The sequence below is a fragment of the Ascaphus truei genome, chromosome 15 (genome assembly GCF_040206685.1).
Source record: "Ascaphus truei isolate aAscTru1 chromosome 15, aAscTru1.hap1, whole genome shotgun sequence".
Classification (NCBI taxonomy): domain Eukaryota; kingdom Metazoa; phylum Chordata; class Amphibia; order Anura; family Ascaphidae; genus Ascaphus; species Ascaphus truei.
Genome location: NC_134497.1, coordinates 20757508 through 20777898, shown reverse-complemented (window position 1 = coordinate 20777898; position 20391 = coordinate 20757508). Strand labels below are relative to the sequence as shown.

General features: G+C 50.4%; 1 protein-coding gene across 1 annotated transcript in view; it reads left to right on the top strand.

Moving 5' to 3' along the window:
- The first annotated feature begins 338 nt into the window (after nt 1-338).
- LOC142466359 (zinc finger protein 341-like) overlaps nt 339-20391 on the top strand; it is a 22220-nt gene continuing 2167 nt past the window's right edge. The window contains exons 1-5 of the mRNA XM_075571210.1: nt 339-414; nt 2447-2557; nt 4373-4554; nt 8568-8717; nt 9739-9966. Coding sequence (XP_075427325.1) covers nt 384-414; nt 2447-2557; nt 4373-4554; nt 8568-8717; nt 9739-9966 — 702 coding nt within the window. The 5' untranslated portion in view covers nt 339-383. The remainder of the gene's footprint in view (nt 415-2446; nt 2558-4372; nt 4555-8567; nt 8718-9738; nt 9967-20391) is intronic.

Below are 20391 nucleotides of genomic sequence, written 5' to 3'. Positions count from 1 at the left end.
ACAGGGGAAACTGTGCATGAAAGGAAGATGTTATAGGGCTGATTGGTGTATAAAGGGAAGTTCTTATAGAGGAACTCATTTAGTTAGCATAAAGACATTTAAATTAAAAACACAAATATATATATGTATATTTGATAATATATTTGATAATATATTATATATATATATATATATATATATATATATATATATATATATATATATATATAATATTAAATGATGTCACTCTTTGAACCCACTACTAAGTAAACTCTAGCTACTAGTTGAGTGTTACTCCAAAGAGGGACTGAATGCTCATTGAGCCCCCTCTGCTGGCCCCCTTCAGTACTGCACCCACACTCATTTCCCATAATGCTGCTTTTGGGATCTCTGCAGCTTGCAAGATGGCGCAAGCCATATATGAGGCATTTGAAGGTAAATGCAAAAGCTAACCCCCTTCCCCCATATCCTGTAAGAGAACTCGGCCCCCTTGCCTCCGTTTTACCCCGTTGCATGCATCACAGTGAAGCTTTAGGGCGGTGCAAGGGGGATGCCTGGCATTTGGGGACTGGACAGTGGGGTGGGATGTATACGTTTGTAGGATCCTTGCTTGGGGGGGCTACCTGTGTAGGGTGCAGAGAGGGAGAGAGGTGGCAGATTTAGCAGCGGGTGGGGGAGAAGCCTGTCTGGCAAAGTTGAGAGAAGCAGCAGGGGGGAGAGGTGCAGTGGTTGGAAGAGCTGCACACCCCCCATGTACTATTACTGTGACATGCTGCAGGAATTACTCATCTGGTATAGAAATTAGGGAAAGGGATATCTAAACAGAGGATCAAGGGCACCAAGTCTTTCTAGAGATGGATGCCGGCACTAGATATGCTCACCCTAGTAATACTGTGTGACAGGTCAGGGATACAGGCCCCCTTATAGGATGGAATGAAGAAGCTAGAGATAGTGACCCTATTACTGTGTGATGGGAACAGGAGATCAGGGACACAGACCCTTTCTTGGGATGAAGAAGCTAGAGATAATGACCCTATTAATACTGCGTGAGAGGTCTCAGACCCGTTCTAGGATGGGATGCAGAGGCAATAAATACTAACCCTATTACTGTGAGGGTAACAGGCACACCATTTTAAATAAGTTGTGTAGAAAATGTAGTTACTAACCCATTTACTGTGTGAGGTTAACAGAAGATCAGGGACACGAATCTCTTTTAGGATGGGATGCAAGCAAGAGATACTGGCCCTATTACTGTGTGAGGTTAACAGGGGCATAGCATCTGTAATATATTATGCAGAAAGTGGCACTATTAATGTCTAGCGTACAGGAGAGCAGTCACTGACATGACTATGATTTAATAAGCAGAGACACCACATCTTTGGTGATACTATAATTTTTTTATTTATAAAAAATGTGTTACCAGGAAGTAATACACTGAGAGTTACCTCTTGTTTTCACATATGTCCTGGGCACAGAGTTATAACCATACATGATTACATTAAAAGAACAGAGGTTATACAGTAAATTCACAGACATTTCATGGACAGATAGAGTTGGAAAATTGAGTACAAGGGATACAAGGACGGGTGAGTTTCAGATTGAAATAGAGAAGCTTTAACATGACCAAACATCAGTGAACGGCTCATACCCTTCAGCTGCGCCAAAGGCTGTCCGCCTTTGGGGCGACGCGGATGTACACTGAAGGGGCTCAGATTGAATGCAGCTGTGAATACAAAGTTCTTTGTCCTCCTGGCTCATTAACATTCCAGTGGGTGGGGTCGACGTTCCACAAAGTACAAGCAAATATTAACCAATTGCACACTGGTCCTGTGCAGAGGCGAGCAGCTCTTGGGGAGCCCCATCAGGCGTCCGCCTTTGGGGCGACGCAGATGTACACTTACCGCCTGATACACAGGAGAGAAATTGGGGACATGCATGTGCAAACCCCTTAACACAGAAATCAGCCGGGAACAATCTCCTCGATATGTTCTGTGTTGGACTCTACTACAAATGTGTAGGCCTGGGGTGGCCAACTCCTGCTTCTCAAGGGCCACCAGCAGGTCAGGTTTCTGCTTCAGCACAGGTTGCTCACTCATTCCCTGCTTCAGCACAGGTGGCACAATCGGTGGCTCAGTTATTGATTGGGCCACCTGTGCTGAAGCAGGGGTATCCCCAATAGCTGGCCTGTTGGTGGCCCGTGAGGACAGGAGTTGGCCTCCCCTGCCGTAGGTTCTTGCGTATAACCCCCACCGGACACGGGGGGGCTCCTTTTGTTTACGGGGTCTTTGCACTGTGTATCCAGCTCTGTTGGGACAGTCGCCTTTTTATCGGGGTGTAATCGCGGGAATACTTACAGTTAATGAGACGGAAATCGGCGTCGCGTGCTTCAATGATTAACCCCCGGTTGTACTGCCCCACGGAATATGCTGGCGCCATGTACCGATGTATTTTGGGTTCCTGGTTTCAGGGATGGATAACCAGACCGTGCTGGCCGTGCAGTCGCTGTTGGACGGGCAGGGGGGCGTTCCGGACCCCACGGCTCAAAATGTCAGCACCTCTGGGCCCATCCATGGATTGGGTGAGTTAGAAGGGTGTCCGGTGACGGCCCCGTCCTTCAGGAAAGACGGCCAAACGGCAAAACCCGCCCAGAGGGTAACATAACCATGATGTGCTCAGTAGGGTTTGGGGTACAGTGTTAGTGTTAATTTAAGGGGTCAGTCCCTCCTAGGGTCACAGTGTACTAATCGCAGTGACATGGTTAAGGGGTCAGTCCCTCCTAGGGCCACAGTGTACTAATGGCAGTGACATGGTTAAGGGGTCAGTCCCTCCTACGGCCACAGTGTACTAATGGCAGTGACATGGTTAAGGGGTCAGTCCCTCCTACGGCCACAGTGTACTAATGGCAGTGACATGGTTAAGGGGTCAGTCCCTCCTACGGCCACAGTGTACTAATGGCAGTGACATGGTTAAGGGGTCAGTCCCTCCTAGGGCCACAGTGTGTACTAATGGCAGTGACATGGTTAAGGGGTCAGTCCCTCCTAGGGCCACAGTGTACTAATGGCAGTGACATGGTTAAGGGGTCAGTCCCTCCTAGGGCCACAGTTTACTAATGGCAGTGACATGGTTAAGGGGTCAGTCCCTCCTAGGGCCACAGTGTACTAATGGCAGTGACATGGTTAAGGGGTCAGTCCCTCCTGGGGCCCCAGTGTACTAATGGCAGTGACATGGTTAAGGGGTCAGTCACTCCTAGTGTCACAGTGTACTAATGGCAGTGACATGGTTAAGGGGTCAGTCCCTCCTAGGGTCACAGTGTACTAATGGCAGTGACATGATTAAGGGGTCAGTCCCTCCTAGGGCCACAGTGTACTAATGGCAGTGACATGGTTAAGGGGTCAGTCCCTCCTAGGGCCACAGTGTACTAATGGCAGTGACATGGTTAAGGGGTCAGTCCCTCCTAGGGCCACAGTTTACTAATGGCAGTGACATGATTAAGGGGTCAGTCCCTCCTAGGGTCACAGTGTACTAGTGGCAGTGACATGGTTAAGGGGTCAGTCCCCCGTAGGGCCACAGTGTACTAATGGCAGTGACATGGTTAAGGGGTCATTCCCCCTAGGGCCACAGTGTACTAATGGCAGTGACATGGTTAAGGGGTCAGTCCCTCCTAGGGCCACAGTGTACTAATGGCAGTGACATGATTAAGGGGTCAGTCCCTCCTAGGGTCACAGTGTACTAGTAGCAGTGACATGGTTAAGGGGTCAGTCCCTCCTAGGGCCACAGTGTACTAATGGCAGTGACATGATTAAGGGGTCAGTCCCTCCTAGGGTCACAGTGTATTAGTGGCAGTGACATGGTTAAGGGGTCAGTCCCTCCTAGGGCCACAGTGTACTAATGGCAGTGACATGGTTAAGGGGTCAGTCCCTCCTAGGGCCACAGTGTACTAATGGCAGTGACATGGTTAAGGGGTCACATCTGGATGATAAATACACTTTTGCCTCAACCTGTATGTTTAATGTATTGATTAAAATTGGACTTGATTTCCTCTGGCTGCTCCCTTCTGTGCGAGGTCCCTGTGTGAGGTCACTGTGTGAGGTCCCTGTGCAAGGTCACTGTGTGAGGTCCCTGTGCAAGGTCACTGTGCGAGGTCACTGTGTGAGGTCACTGTGTGAGGTCAGCGAGCGCTTGCACTGCCAGAGCCCCCTCCCCACCAAACTTATCTTTATTGGTTCTCTAATAAGGACGTGTGGGATAATGGGAAACAAAATACTGCCCCCAATCACAGGCCACCTTGCTGCACCTTACTAGTTATTGACCCAGGCGGCAGAGGCCACGGTGTTACCGGGCTGGCCCCCCGAGGTTGACGCACTGTTATCTGACGGGTGCCTCTTGCTTGCAGACGACGACGATGTTTTCCTGTGCGGGAAATGCAAGAAGCAGTTCAATTCTCTGCCGGCGTTCATGATCCACAAGCGTGACCAGTGTCAGGGTAACGCGCCTTCTCTAGCGACTGTATCCATGGGGGGTCACAGCGCGTACACCCCGCCTGTCCGTGTGCAACAGCCGCAGATTAACAGGCAGGTGGGTAACGGAGAAAGAGGAGCCAAGGGTCAAAAAGGGTGGCGGGAGAAGGGCAGGAGAGAGGGGTGCGAGAGAGAAGGGCAGGAGAGAGGGGTGCGAGAGAGAAGGGCAGGAGAGAGAGGGGCGGAGAGAGGGGTGTGAGAGAGAAGGGGGGGTGAGAAAAGGGGGGGAGAGGGTGGGGTGAGAAAAGGGGGGGGAGAGGGTGGGGTGAGAAAAGGGGGGGAGAGGGGGGGGTGAGAGAAGGGGGGGAGGGGTGTGAGGAGGTGGGGGGGAGGGGTGTGAGGAGGTGGGGGGGAGGGGTGTGAGGAGGTGGGGGGAGGGGTGTGAGGAGGTGGGGGGAGGGGTGTGAGGAGGTGGGGGGGAGGGGTGTGAGGAGGTGGGGGGGAGGGGTGTGAGGAGGTGGTGGTGAGAAAAGGGGGGAGAGGGTGGGGTGAGAAAAGGGGGGAGAGGGGTGTGAAGGGGGGGGTGAGAAAAGGGGGAGAGGGTGGTGTGAGAAAATGGGGGGAGAGGGGGGTGTGAGAAAAGGGGGAGGGGGGGTGAGAGAAGGGGGGGAGGGGGTGAGTGAAGGGAGGGAGAGGGGGGGTGTGAGGGAGAGGGGGTGTGTGAGGGAGAGGGGGGGTGTGAGGGAGAGGGGGTGTGTGAGGGAGACGGGGGGTGTGGGGGTGAGGGAAATGAGAGGGTATGAGGGAAAGGGGGTGTGTGTGCGAGGGAAAGGGGGTGTGTGCGGGAGGGGGCTGTGTGAGGGAGAGGGGGGTGTGTGAGGGAGAGGGGGGTGTGTGAGGGAGAGGGGGGGTGTGTGAGGGAGAGGGGGGGGTGTGGGAGAGGGGGGGTGAGGGAAAGGAGGGGGGTGTGAGGGAAAGGAGGGGGTGTGAGGGAAAGGAGGGGGTGTGAGGGAAAGGAGGGGGTGTGAGGGAAAGGAGGGGGTGTGAGGGAAAGGGGGGGTTGTGAGGGAGAGTGGGGGTGAGGGAGAGGGGGGGTGAGAGAGGAAGAGGGGGGGTGAGAGAAGGAAGGGAGAGGGGTGTGTGGGAGAAGGGGGGGGTGTGGGAGGGAAAGGGGGTGTGAGAGAAGGGAGGGAGAGAAGGGAGGAAGGGGGTGTGTGGGAGAGAAGGGAGGGAGAGGGGGTGTGAGAAGGGAGGCAGAGGGGGGGTGTGAGAGAAGGGAGGCAGAGGGGGGGGGTGCGAGAGAAGGGAGGCAGAGGGGGGGGGGGTGCGAGAGAAGGGAGGCAGAGGGGGGGGGTGCGAGAGAAGGGAGGCAGAGGGGGGGGGGTGCGAGAGAAGGGAGGCAGAGGGGGGGGGGGTGCGAGAGAAGGGAGGCAGAGGGGGGTGTGAGAGATGGGAGGCAGGGGGGGGGTGAGAGAGAAGGGAGGGAGAGGGGTGTGTGGGAGAGAAGGGAGGCAGATGGGGGTGTGAGAGAAGGGAGGCAGAGGGAGGGTGTGAGAGAAGGGAGACAGAGGGGGTGTGTGAGAGAAGGGAGGCAGAGGGGGGGTGTGAGAGAAGGGAGGGAGAGGGGGGGTGTGAGAGAAGGGAGGCAGAGGGGTGGTGTGGGAGGGAAGGGAGGGAAAGGGGGTGTGAGAGAAGGGAGGGAGAGAAGGGAGGGAGAGGGTGTGTGAGAGAAGGGGGGGGTGGGAGAGAAGGGGGTGTGTGGGAGAGAAGGGAGGGAGAGGGGGTGTGTGAGAGAAGGGAGGCAGAGGGGGGGTGTGAGAAGAGAGGGAGAGAAGGGAGGGAGAGGGGTGTGAGAGGCAGAGGGGGGTGTGGGAGAGAAGGGAGGGAGAGGGGTGTGTGGGAATGAAGGGAGGAAGAGGGGGGTGTGGGAGAGAAGGGAGGGAGAGGGGGTGTGAGAGAAGGGAGGCAGAGGGGGGGTGTGAGAGAAGGGAGGCAGAGGGGGGTGTGAGAGAAGGGAGGGAGAGGGAGGGTGTGAGAGAAGGGAGGCAGAGGGGGGAGGGAAGGGAGGGAAAGCGGGTGTGAGAGAAGGGGGGTGTGGGAGAGAAGGGAGGGAGAGGGGGGTGTGAGAGAAGGGAGGCAGAGGGGGTGTGTGAGAGAAGAGGGAGAGAAGGGAGGGAGAGGGGTGTGTGAGAGGCAGAGGGGGGTGTGAGAGAGAAGGGAGGCAGAGGGGGTGTGAGAGAGAAGGGAGGCAGAGGGAGGTGTGAGAAGAGAGGGAGAGAAGGGAGGGAGAGGGGTGTGAGAGGCAGAGGGGGGTGTGGGAGAGAAGGGAGGGAGAGGGGTGTGGGAATGAAGGGAGGAAGAGGGGGGTGTGGGAGAGAAGGGAGGGAGAGGGGGTGTGAGAGAAGGGAGGCAGAGGGGTGTGTGAGAGAAGGGAGGCAGAGGGGGGTGTGAGAGAAGGGAGGGAGAGGGGGGGTGTGAGAGAAGGGAGGCAGAGGGGGGGAGGGAAGGGAGGGAAAGCGTGTGTGAGAGAAGGGGGGGGGTGGGAGAGAAGGGAGGGAGAGGGGGGGTGTGAGAGAAGGGAGGCAGAGGGGGTGTGTGAGAGAAGAGGGAGAGAAGGGAGGGAGAGGGGTGTGTGAGAGGCAGAGGGGGTGTGAGAGAGAAGGGAGGCAGAGGGGGTGTGAGAGAGAAGGGAGGCAGAGGGAGGTGTGTGGGAGGGAAGGGAGGGAAAGGGGGTGTGAGAGAAGGGAGGGAGAGGGGGGTGTGAGAAGGGAGGCAGAGGGGGGTGTGAGAGAAGAGAGGGAGAGAAGGGAGGGAGAGGGGGGGGTGTGAGAGGCAGAGGGGGGTGTGAGAGAGAAGGGAGGCAGAGGGGTGTGTGAGAGAGAAGGGAGGCAGAGGGGGGGGTGTGGGAGGGAAGGGAGGGAAAGGGGGTGTGAGAGAAGGGAGGGAGAGAAGGGAAGGAAAGGGGTGTGTGGGAGAGAAGGGAGGGAGAGGGGGGTGTGAGAGAAGGGAGGGAGAGGGGGGTGTGAGAGAAGGGAGGCAGAGGGGGTGTGTGAGAGAAGAGAGGGAGAGAAGGGAGGGAGAGGGGTGTGTGAGAGAAGGGAGGCAGGGGGGTGTGTGAGAGAAGGGAGGCAGAGGGGTGTGTGAGAGAAGGGAGGCAGAGGGGGGGTGTGAGAGAGAAGGGAGGCAGAGGGGGGGTGTGGGAGGGGAGGGAAAGGTGGGGTGAGAGAAGGGAGGGAGAGGGGTGTTGGAGAGAAGGGGGGGTGTGGGAGAGAAGGGAGGGAGAGGGGTGTGTGAGAAGGGAGGGAGAGGAGGGGTGTAAGAGAAGGGAGGCAGAGGGGGGTGAGAGAAGAGGGAGAGAAGGGAGGGAGAGGGGTGTGTGAGAGGCAGAGGGGTGTGTGAGAGAAGGGAGGCAGGGGGGGGTGAGAGAAGGGAGGCAGAGGGGGGTGTGAGGCAGAGGGGGGTGTGAGGGAGAGGGGGGTGTGAGGGAGAGGGGGGTGTGAGGGAGAGGGGAGGGAGAGGGGAGGGGGGAGAGAAGGGAGGGAGAGGGGGGTGTGAGAGAAAGGTGGGGGTAGGAGAAGAGGTGTGAGAGAAAGGAGGGAGGCGGTGAGAGAAAGGAGGGAGAATGAATATGAAAGAGAGGAAGAAAAGGGTGAGAGGAGGAAGAGATGGGGGAGAGAGAAGGGATTGAGAGGGGGGGTGAGAGAGAACGGAGGGAGAGGGGCGGTGAGGGAGAAAGGAGGGGAGAGAGAAGAGCGAGGAGGAGGTGAAAGAAAGAGGAGGGAGAGGGGAATAGGAAAGAGAGGAGGAAGAAGTGGGGGAGAGAGAAGGTAGAGGGGGAATGTGAGGAGGGGGAGAGAATTTGAAATCTGTTGAGTATATGAATAAGATGCAGGATGGAATCATTTCCCATATACCTCCCTATAGTAGAACAAGAGACCCCGCAGGGGGGCGGGGGCGGGAGGCTCAGGCGAAATGTCAGGAAGTCCTTCACTGAAGAGTAGTAGATGCATGGAATAGCCTCCCCGCGTAGGTGCGGAAGGTTAGCACAGTAACGGGGTTTCCGGCAGTTTTGGGATAGACACAATGGGGTCCTATGCATGGAAAGTGTCCCGAGACGTCTCCCCTCTGCAGATCTCCACGTACATCACGGTCCCCCCCTCTCCGCTCATCCAGACCCTGGTCCAGGGCAACGTGCTGGTGAACGACGAGGTCCTGCTCTCCGCCATGTCTGCATTCACCTCCTTGGACCAGCCCATGCACACTGTCCCACCCCCAGTGCAGGTGAGACGAGCGGGCACAAAATATATATATATATATATATATATATATATATATATATATAATTTTTCTCCTCCCGCGCCAACTGTCTTCCTCTCTTCCTTCGCCTGCTTTTCTGTGTGAACTTTATAGCTATCAGACTCCTTATCTGCCACCAGGCTATGTGCATTATGACGTCACCAGTATGATGTCACGTGCCAGACACATTGCCTACCGGGAACAACACCCAGTGGCTGACGCGCTTGTCAGAGACATTGTAATAGCGCATAGAATTAAGAACAGAATGTATCCAATTCCCAAACACAGACCCAAACCCGATGATCTCCGGGGCCAGCCGGCAAAATGTGGTTACGATATTCTAAGGGGTGTCCCAATATATAGCGAGCAGACGGGCAGCGCCCCAATGTGTGGTTCCGATGTTCTAAGGGGTGTCCCAATACATAGCGAGCAGGCGGGCAGCGCCCCAATGTGTGGTTCCGATGTTCTAAGGGGTGTCCCAATACATAGCGAGCAGGCGGGCAGCGCCCCGATGTGTGGTTCCGATGTTCTAAGGGGTGTCCCAATACATAGCGAGCAGGCGGGCAGCGCCCCAACGTGTACATACGATGTTCTAAGGGGTGTCCCAATACATAGCGAGCAGACGGGCAGCGCCCGCAACGTGTGGTTCCGATATTCTAAGGGGTGTCCCAATACATAGTGAGCAGGCGGGCAGCGCCCCAACGTGTGGTTCCGATGTTCTAAGGGGTGTCCCAATACATAGCGAGCAGGCGGGCAGCGCCCCAACGTGTACATACGATGTTCTAAGGGGTGTTCCAATACATAGCGAGCAGGCGGGCAGCGCCCCAACGTGTGGTTCCGATGTTCTAAGGGGTGTCCCAATACATAGCGAGCAGGCGGGCAGCGCCCCAACGTGTACATACGATGTTCTAAGGGGTGTCCCAATACATAGCGAGCAGGCGGGCAGCGCCCCAACGTGTACATACGATGTGTATCTGGATGTATATGTGACTTGTGACCTTTGCAGAGTAACCTGAGCCTGCATTCGGGGATCTCGTACCTCCCCGCCCCGTCGCTGCCGCCCCGGCCTGTGCCACACCCTCCCCCCGGACACACCCCGCTGGGGCTCCCCGTGCAGGCAAACGGCAACAGCTGCAGCACCGTGGTGCAAGTGTACAGCGCCCCCATCAGTATGCCGGGGAACGCGGGCATGGAGATCCAGGCTCTGGGCATGCAGCACTACTCACACATAGAGGTACCGGCACTGCATATACATAGAGGTCCCGGCACTGCATATACATAGAGGTCCCGGCACTGCATATACATAGAGGTACCGGCACTGCATATACATAGAGGTAACGGCACTACATATACATAGAGGTAACGGCACTACATATACATAGAGGTACCGGCACTGCATATACATAGAGGTCCCGGCACTACTCACACATAGAGGTACCGGCACTGCATATACATAGAGGTCCCGGCACTGCATATACATAGAGGTCCCGGCACTGCATATACATAGAGGTAACGGCACTACATATACATAGAGGTAACGGCACTACATTATACATAGAGGTACCGGCACTGCATATACATAGAGGTCCCGGCACTGCATATACATAGAGGTACCGGCACTGCATATACATAGAGGTAACGGCACTACATATACATAGAGGTAACGGCACTACATATACATAGAGGTACCGGCACTACATATACATAGAGGTCCCGGCACTACATATACATAGAGGTAACGGCACTACATATACATAGAGGTCCCGGCACTACATATACATAGAGGTACCGGCACTACATATACATAGAGGTAACGGCACTACATATACATAGAGGTCCCGGCACTGCATATACATAGAGGTACCGGCACTGCATATACATAGAGGTAACGGCACTACTCACACATAGAGGTACCGGCACTACTCACACATAGAGGTACCGGCACTGCATATACATAGAGGTCCCGGCACTGCATATACATAGAGGTACCGGCACTGCATATACATAGAGGTAACGGCACTACATATACATAGAGGTACCGGCACTACATATACATAGAGGTACCGGCACTACATATACATAGAGGTAACGGCACTACATATACATAGAGGTCCCGGCACTACATATACATAGAGGTAACGGCACTACTTATACATAGAGGTACCGGCACTACATATACATAGAGGTACCGGCACTACATATACATAGAGGTACCGGCACTACATATACATAGAGGTACCGGCACTACATATACATAGAGGTACCGGCACTACATATACATAGAGGTAACGGCACTACTTATACATAGAGGTACCGGCACTACATATACATAGAGGTACCGGCACTACATATACATAGAGGTCCGGCACTACATATACATAGAGGTAACGGCACTGCATATACATAGAGGTACCGGCACTGCATATACATAGAGGTAACGGCACTGCATATACATAGAGGTCCCGGCACTACATATACATAGAGGTAACGGCACTGCATATACATAGAGGTACCGGCACTACATATACATAGAGGTACCGGCACTACATATACATAGAGGTAACGGCACTACATATACATAGAGGTACCGGCACTACATATACATAGAGGTAACGGCACTACATATACATAGAGGTACCGGCACTGCATATACATAGAGGTACCGCACTGCTATACATAGAGGTAACGGCACTACATATACATAGAGGTCCCGGCACTACATATACATAGAGGTACCGGCACTGCATATACATAGAGGTGCCGGCACTGCATATACATAGAGGTACCGGCACTGCATATACATAGAGGTAACGGCACTGCATATACATAGAGGTACCGGCACTGCATATACATAGAGGTACCGGCACTACATATACATAGAGGTACCGGCACTACATATACATAGAGGTACCGGCACTACATATACATAGAGGTACCGCACTGCATATACATAGAGGTCCCGGCACTACATATACATAGAGGTACCGGCACTGCATATACATAGAGGTACGGCACTACATATACATAGAGGTAACGGCACTGCATATACATAGAGGTACCGGCACTGCATATACATAGAGGTACCGGCACTACTTATACATAGAGGTACCGGCACTACTTATACATAGAGGTACCGGCACTACATATACATAGAGGTACCGGCACTACATATACATAGAGGTACCGGCACTGCATATACATAGAGGTCCCGGCACTACTTATACATAGAGGTACCGGCACTGCATATACATAGAGGTACCGGCACTGCATATACATAGAGGTACCGGCACTACTTATACATAGAGGTAACGGCACTACTTATACATAGAGGTCCCGGCACTACACATACATAGAGGTACCGGCACTACACATACATAGAGGTACCGGCACTACACATACATAGAGGTCCCGGCACTACATATACATAGAGGTCCCGGCACTACATATACATAGAGGTACCGGCACTACATATACATAGAGGTACCGGCACTACACATACATAGAGGTACCGGCACTACACATACATAGAGGTACCGGCACTACATATACATAGAGGTACCGGCACTACATATACCGGCACTGCATATACATAGAGGTACCGGCACTACATATACATAGAGGTACCGGCACTACATATACATAGAGGTACCGGCACTACATATACATAGAGGTAACGGCACTACATATACATAGAGGTACCGGCACTACATATACATAGAGGTACCGGCACTGCATATACATAGAGGTACCGGCACTGCATATACATAGAGGTACCGGCACTGCATATACATAGAGGTACCGGCACTACATATACATAGAGGTACCGGCACTACATATACATAGAGGTACCGGCACTACATATACATAGAGGTCCCGGCACTACTTATACATAGAGGTAACGGCACTACATATACATAGAGGTACCGGCACTACATATACATAGAGGTACCGGCACTGCATATACATAGAGGTACCGGCACTACATATACATAGAGGTCCCGGCACTACATATACATAGAGGTACCGGCACTACATATACATAGAGGTAACGGCACTACATATACATAGAGGTCCCGGCACTACATATACATAGAGGTACCGGCACTACATATACATAGAGGTACCGGCACTACATATACATAGAGGTAACGGCACTACATATACATAGAGGTAACGGCACTGCATATACATAGAGGTCCCGGCACTGCATATACATAGAGGTACCGGCACTACATATACATAGAGGTACCGGCACTACATATACATAGAGGTACCGGCACTACATATACCGGCACTGCATATACATAGAGGTACCGGCACTACATATACATAGAGGTACCGGCACTACATATACATAGAGGTACCGGCACTACATATACATAGAGGTAACGGCACTACATATACATAGAGGTACCGGCACTACATATACATAGAGGTACCGGCACTGCATATACATAGAGGTACCGGCACTGCATATACATAGAGGTACCGGCACTACATATACATAGAGGTACCGGCACTACATATACATAGAGGTCCCGGCACTACATATACATAGAGGTACCGGCACTGCATATACATAGAGGTACCGGCACTACATATACATAGAGGTCCCGGCACTACATATACATAGAGGTCCCGGCACTACATATACATAGAGGTACCGGCACTGCATATACATAGAGGTACCGGCACTACATATAGATAGAGGTACCGGCACTACATATACATAGAGGTCCCGGCACTACATATACATAGAGGTACCGGCACTACATATACATAGAGGTACCGGCACTACATATAGATAGAGGTACCGGCACTACATATACATAGAGGTACCGGCACTACATATACATAGAGGTACCGGCACTACATATACATAGAGGTAACGGCACTACATATACATAGAGGTACCGGCACTACATATACATAGAGGTAACGGCACTACATATACATAGAGGTAACGGCACTACTTATACATAGAGGTACCGGCACTACATATACATAGAGGTACCGGCACTACTTATACATAGAGGTACCGGCACTACATATACATAGAGGTACCGGCACTACATATACATAGAGGTACCGGCACTACTTATACATAGAGGTCCCGGCACTGCATATACATAGAGGTACCGGCACTACATATACATAGAGGTACCGGCACTAGAGGTCCCGGCACTACATATACATAGAGGTACCGGCACTACATATACATAGAGGTACCGGCACTACATATACATAGAGGTACCGGCACTACATATACATAGAGGTCCCGGCACTGCATATACATAGAGGTACCGGCACTACATATACATAGAGGTACCGGCACTAGAGGTCCCGGCACTACATATACATAGAGGTACCGGCACTACATATACATAGAGGTACCGGCACTACATATACATAGAGGTACCGGCACTACATATACATAGAGGTAACGGCACTACATATACATAGAGGTACCGGCACTAAATATACATAGAGGTACCGGCACTGCATATACATAGAGGTCCCGGCACTGCATATACATAGAGGTACCGGCACTGCATATACATAGAGGTACCGGCACTACATATAGATAGAGGTACCGGCACTACATATACATAGAGGTACCGGCACTACATATACATAGAGGTACCGGCACTACATATACATAGAGGTACCGGCACTACATATACATAGAGGTAACGGCACTACATATACATAGAGGTACCGGCACTACACATACATAGAGGTACCGGCACTGCACATACATAGAGGTACCGGCACTGCACATACATAGAGGTCCCGGCACTGCACATACATAGAGGTAACGGCACTGCACATACATAGAGGTAACGGCACTACATATACATAGAGGTCCCGGCACTACATATACATAGAGGTACCGGCACTACATATACATAGAGGTACCGGCACTACATATACATAGAGGTACCGGCACTACATATACATAGAGGTACCGGCACTACATATACATAGAGGTACCGGCACTACATATACATAGAGGTAACGGCACTACTTATACATAGAGGTACCGGCACTAGATATACATAGAGGTACCGGCACTACATATACATAGAGGTACCGGCACTACATATACATAGAGGTCCCGGCACTACATATACATAGAGGTACCAGCACTACATATACATAGAGGTACCGGCACTACATATACATAGAGGTAACGGCACTACATATACATAGAGGTAACGGCACTGCATATACATAGAGGTCCCGGCACTACATATACATAGAGGTACCGGCACTACATATACATAGAGGTACCGGCACTACATATACATAGAGGTACCGGCACTACATATACATAGAGGTACCGGCACTACATATACATAGAGGTACCGGCACTACATATACATAGAGGTACCGGCACTACATATACATAGAGGTACCGGCACTACATATACATAGAGGTCCCGGCACTACATATACATAGAGGTACCGGCACTGCATATACATAGAGGTACCGGCACTTCATATACATAGAGGTCCCGGCACTACATATACATAGAGGTCCCGGCACTACATATACATAGAGGTACCGGCACTGCATATACATAGAGGTACCGGCACTACATATAGATAGAGGTACCGGCACTACATATACATAGAGGTCCCGGCACTACATATACATAGAGGTACCGGCACTACATATACATAGAGGTACCGGCACTACATATAGATAGAGGTACCGGCACTACATATACATAGAGGTACCGGCACTACATATACATAGAGGTACCGGCACTACATATACATAGAGGTAACGGCACTACATATACATAGAGGTACCGGCACTACATATACATAGAGGTAACGGCACTACATATACATAGAGGTAACGGCACTACTTATACATAGAGGTACCGGCACTACATATACATAGAGGTACCGGCACTACTTATACATAGAGGTACCGGCACTACATATACATAGAGGTACCGGCACTACATATACATAGAGGTACCGGCACTACATATACATAGAGGTACCGGCACTACTTATACATAGAGGTCCCGGCACTGCATATACATAGAGGTACCGGCACTACATATACATAGAGGTACCGGCACTAGAGGTCCGGCACTACATATACATAGAGGTACCGGCACTACATATACATAGAGGTACCGGCACTACATATACATAGAGGTACCGGCACTACATATACATAGAGGTCCCGGCACTGCATATACATAGAGGTACCGGCACTACATATACATAGAGGTACCGGCACTAGAGGTCCCGGCACTACATATACATAGAGGTACCGGCACTACATATACATAGAGGTACCGGCACTACATATACATAGAGGTACCGGCACTACATATACATAGAGGTAACGGCACTACATATACATAGAGGTACCGGCACTACATATACATAGAGGTACCGGCACTGCATATACATAGAGGTCCCGGCACTGCATATACATAGAGGTACCGGCACTGCATATACATAGAGGTACCGGCACTACATATAGATAGAGGTACCGGCACTACATATACATAGAGGTACCGGCACTACATATACATAGAGGTACCGGCACTACATATACATAGAGGTACCGGCACTACACATACATAGAGGTAACGGCACTACACATACATAGAGGTACCGGCACTACACATACATAGAGGTACCGGCACTGCACATACATAGAGGTACCGGCACTGCACATACATAGAGGTCCGGCACTGCACATACATAGAGGTAACGGCACTACATATACATAGAGGTCCCGGCACTACATATACATAGAGGTACCGGCACTACATATACATAGAGGTACCGGCACTACATATACATAGAGGTACCGGCACTACATATACATAGAGGTACCGGCACTACATATACATAGAGGTAACGGCACTACTTATACATAGAGGTACCGGCACTACTTATACATAGAGGTACCGGCACTACATATACATAGAGGTAACGGCACTACTTATACATAGAGGTACCGGCACTACATATACATAGAGGTACCGGCACTACATATACATAGAGGTACCGGCACTACATATACATAGAGGTACCGCACTACATATACATAGAGGTACCGGCACTACATATACATAGAGGTACCGGCACTACATATACATAGAGGTACCGGCACTACATATACATAGAGGTACCGGCACTACATATACATAGAGGTACCGCACTACATATACATAGAGGTACCGGCACTACATATACATAGAGGTCCCGGCACTACATATACATAGAGGTAACGGCACTACTTATACATAGAGGTAACGGCACTACATATACATAGAGGTACCGGCACTACATATACATAGAGGTACCGGCACTACATATACATAGAGGTACCGGCACTACTTATACATAGAGGTACCGGCACTACATATACATAGAGGTACCGGCACTACATATACATAGAGGTACCGGCACTACATATACATAGAGGTACCGGCACTACATATACATAGAGGTACCGGCACTACATATACATAGAGGTAACGGCACTACATATACATAGAGGTAACGGCACTAAATATACATAGAGGTACCGGCACTGCATATACATAGAGGTCCCGGCACTGCATATACATAGAGGTACCGAATTGCATATACATAGAGGTAACGGCACTGCATATACATAGAGGTACCGGCACTGCATATACATAGAGGTACCGGCACTGCATATACATAGAGGTAACGGCACTACATATACATAGAGGTACCGGCACTACATATACATAGAGGTAACGGCACTACTTATACATAGAGGTACCGGCACTACATATACATAGAGGTACCGGCACTACATATACATAGAGGTACCGGCACTACATATACATAGAGGTACCGGCACTACATATACATAGAGGTACCGGCACTACATATACATAGAGGTACCGGCACTACATATACATAGAGGTAACGGCACTACATATACATAGAGGTAACGGCACTACATATACATAGAGGTACCGGCACTTCTTATACATAGAGGTACCGGCACTACATATACATAGAGGTACCGGCACTACATATACATAGAGGTCCCGGCACTACATATACATAGAGGTCCCGGCACTACTTATACATAGAGGTACCGGCACTACATATACATAGAGGTACCGGCACTACTTATACATAGAGGTACCGGCACTACATATACATAGAGGTAACGGCACTACATATACATAGAGGTACCGGCACTACTTATACATAGAGGTACCGGCACTACATATACATAGAGGTACCGGCACTACATATACATAGAGGTACCGCACTACATATACATAGAGGTACCGGCACTACTTATACATAGAGGTACCGGCACTACATATACATAGAGGTACCGGCACTACATATACATAGAGGTACCGCACTACATATACATAGAGGTACCGGCACTACATATACATAGAGGTCCCGGCACTACATATACATAGAGGTAACGGCACTACATATACATAGAGGTACCGGCACTACATATACATAGAGGTACCGGCACTACATATACATAGAGGTACCGGCACTGCATATACATAGAGGTAACGGCACTGCATATACATAGAGGTACCGGCACTACATATACATAGAGGTACCGGCACTACATATACATAGAGGTACCGGCACTACATATACATAGAGGTACCGGCACTACATATACATAGAGGTAACGGCACTACTTATACATAGAGGTCCCGGCACTACTTATACATAGAGGTACCGGCACTACATATACATAGAGGTAACGGCACTACATATACATAGAGGTACCGGCACTACATATACATAGAGGTAACGGCACTACATATACATAGAGGTCCCGGCACTACATATACATAGAGGTAACGGCACTACATATACATAGAGGTACCGGCACTACATATACATAGAGGTACGGCACTACATATACATAGAGGTACCGGCACTACATATACATAGAGGTACCGGCACTACTTATACATAGAGGTACCGGCACTACATATACATAGAGGTACCGGCACTACATATACATAGAGGTACCGGCACTACATATACATAGAGGTACCGGCACTACATATACATAGAGGTACGGCACTACTTATACATAGAGGTCCCGGCACTACTTATACATAGAGGTACCGGCACTACATATACATAGAGGTAACGGCACTACATATACATAGAGGTACCGGCACTACATATACATAGAGGTAACGGCACTACATATACATAGAGGTACGGCACTACATATACATAGAGGTACCGGCACTACATATACATAGAGGTACCGGCACTACATATACATAGAGGTACCGGCACTACATATACATAGAGGTACCGGCACTGCATATACATAGAGGTACCGGCACTACATATACATAGAGGTACCGGCACTACATATACATAGAGGTACCGGCACTACATATACATAGAGGTACCGGCACTACATATACATAGAGGTACCGGCACTACATATACATAGAGGTACCGGCACTGCATATACATAGAGGTACCGGCACTACATATACATAGAGGTACCGGCACTACATATACATAGAGGTACCGGCACTGCATATACATAGAGGTCCCGGCACTACATATACATAGAGGTACCGGCACTACATATACATAGAGGTACCGGCACTACATATACATAGAGGTACCGGCACTACATATACATAGAGGTCCCGGCACTGCATATACATAGAGGTCCCGGCACTGCATATACATAGAGGTACCGGCACTGCATATACATAGAGGTACCGGCACTACATATACATAGAGGTCCCGGCACTACATATACATAGAGGTACCGGCACTACATATACATAGAGGTACCGGCACTACATATACATAGAGGTACCGGCACTGCATATACATAGAGGTACCGGCACTACATATACATAGAGGTACCGGCACTACATATACATAGAGGTACCGGCACTACATATACATAGAGGTACCGGCACTACATATACATAGAGGTACCGGCACTACATATACATAGAGGTACCGGCACTACATATACATAGAGGTACCGGCACTACATATACATAGAGGTACCGGCACTACATATACATAGAGGTACCGGCACTACATATACATAGAGGTACCGGCACTACATATACATAGAGGTACCCGGCACTACATATACATAGAGGTACCGGCACTACATATACATAGAGGTACCGGCACTACATATACATAGAGGTACCGGCACTGCATATACATAGAGGTACCGGCACTACATATACATAGAGGTACCGGCACTACATATACATAGAGGTACCGGCACTACATATACATAGAGGTACCGGCACTACATATACATAGAGGTACCGGCACTACATATACATAGAGGTACCGGCACTACATATACATAGAGGTACCGGCACTACATATACATAGAGGTAACGGCACTACATATACATAGAGGTACCGGCACTACATATACATAGAGGTACCGGCACTACATATACATAGAGGTACCGCACTGCATATACATAGAGGTACCGGCACTGCATATACATAGAGGTCCCGGCACTACATATACATAGAGGTACCGGCACTACATATACATAGAGGTACCGGCACTACATATACATAGAGGTACCGGCACTACATATACATAGAGGTACCGCACTACATATACATAGAG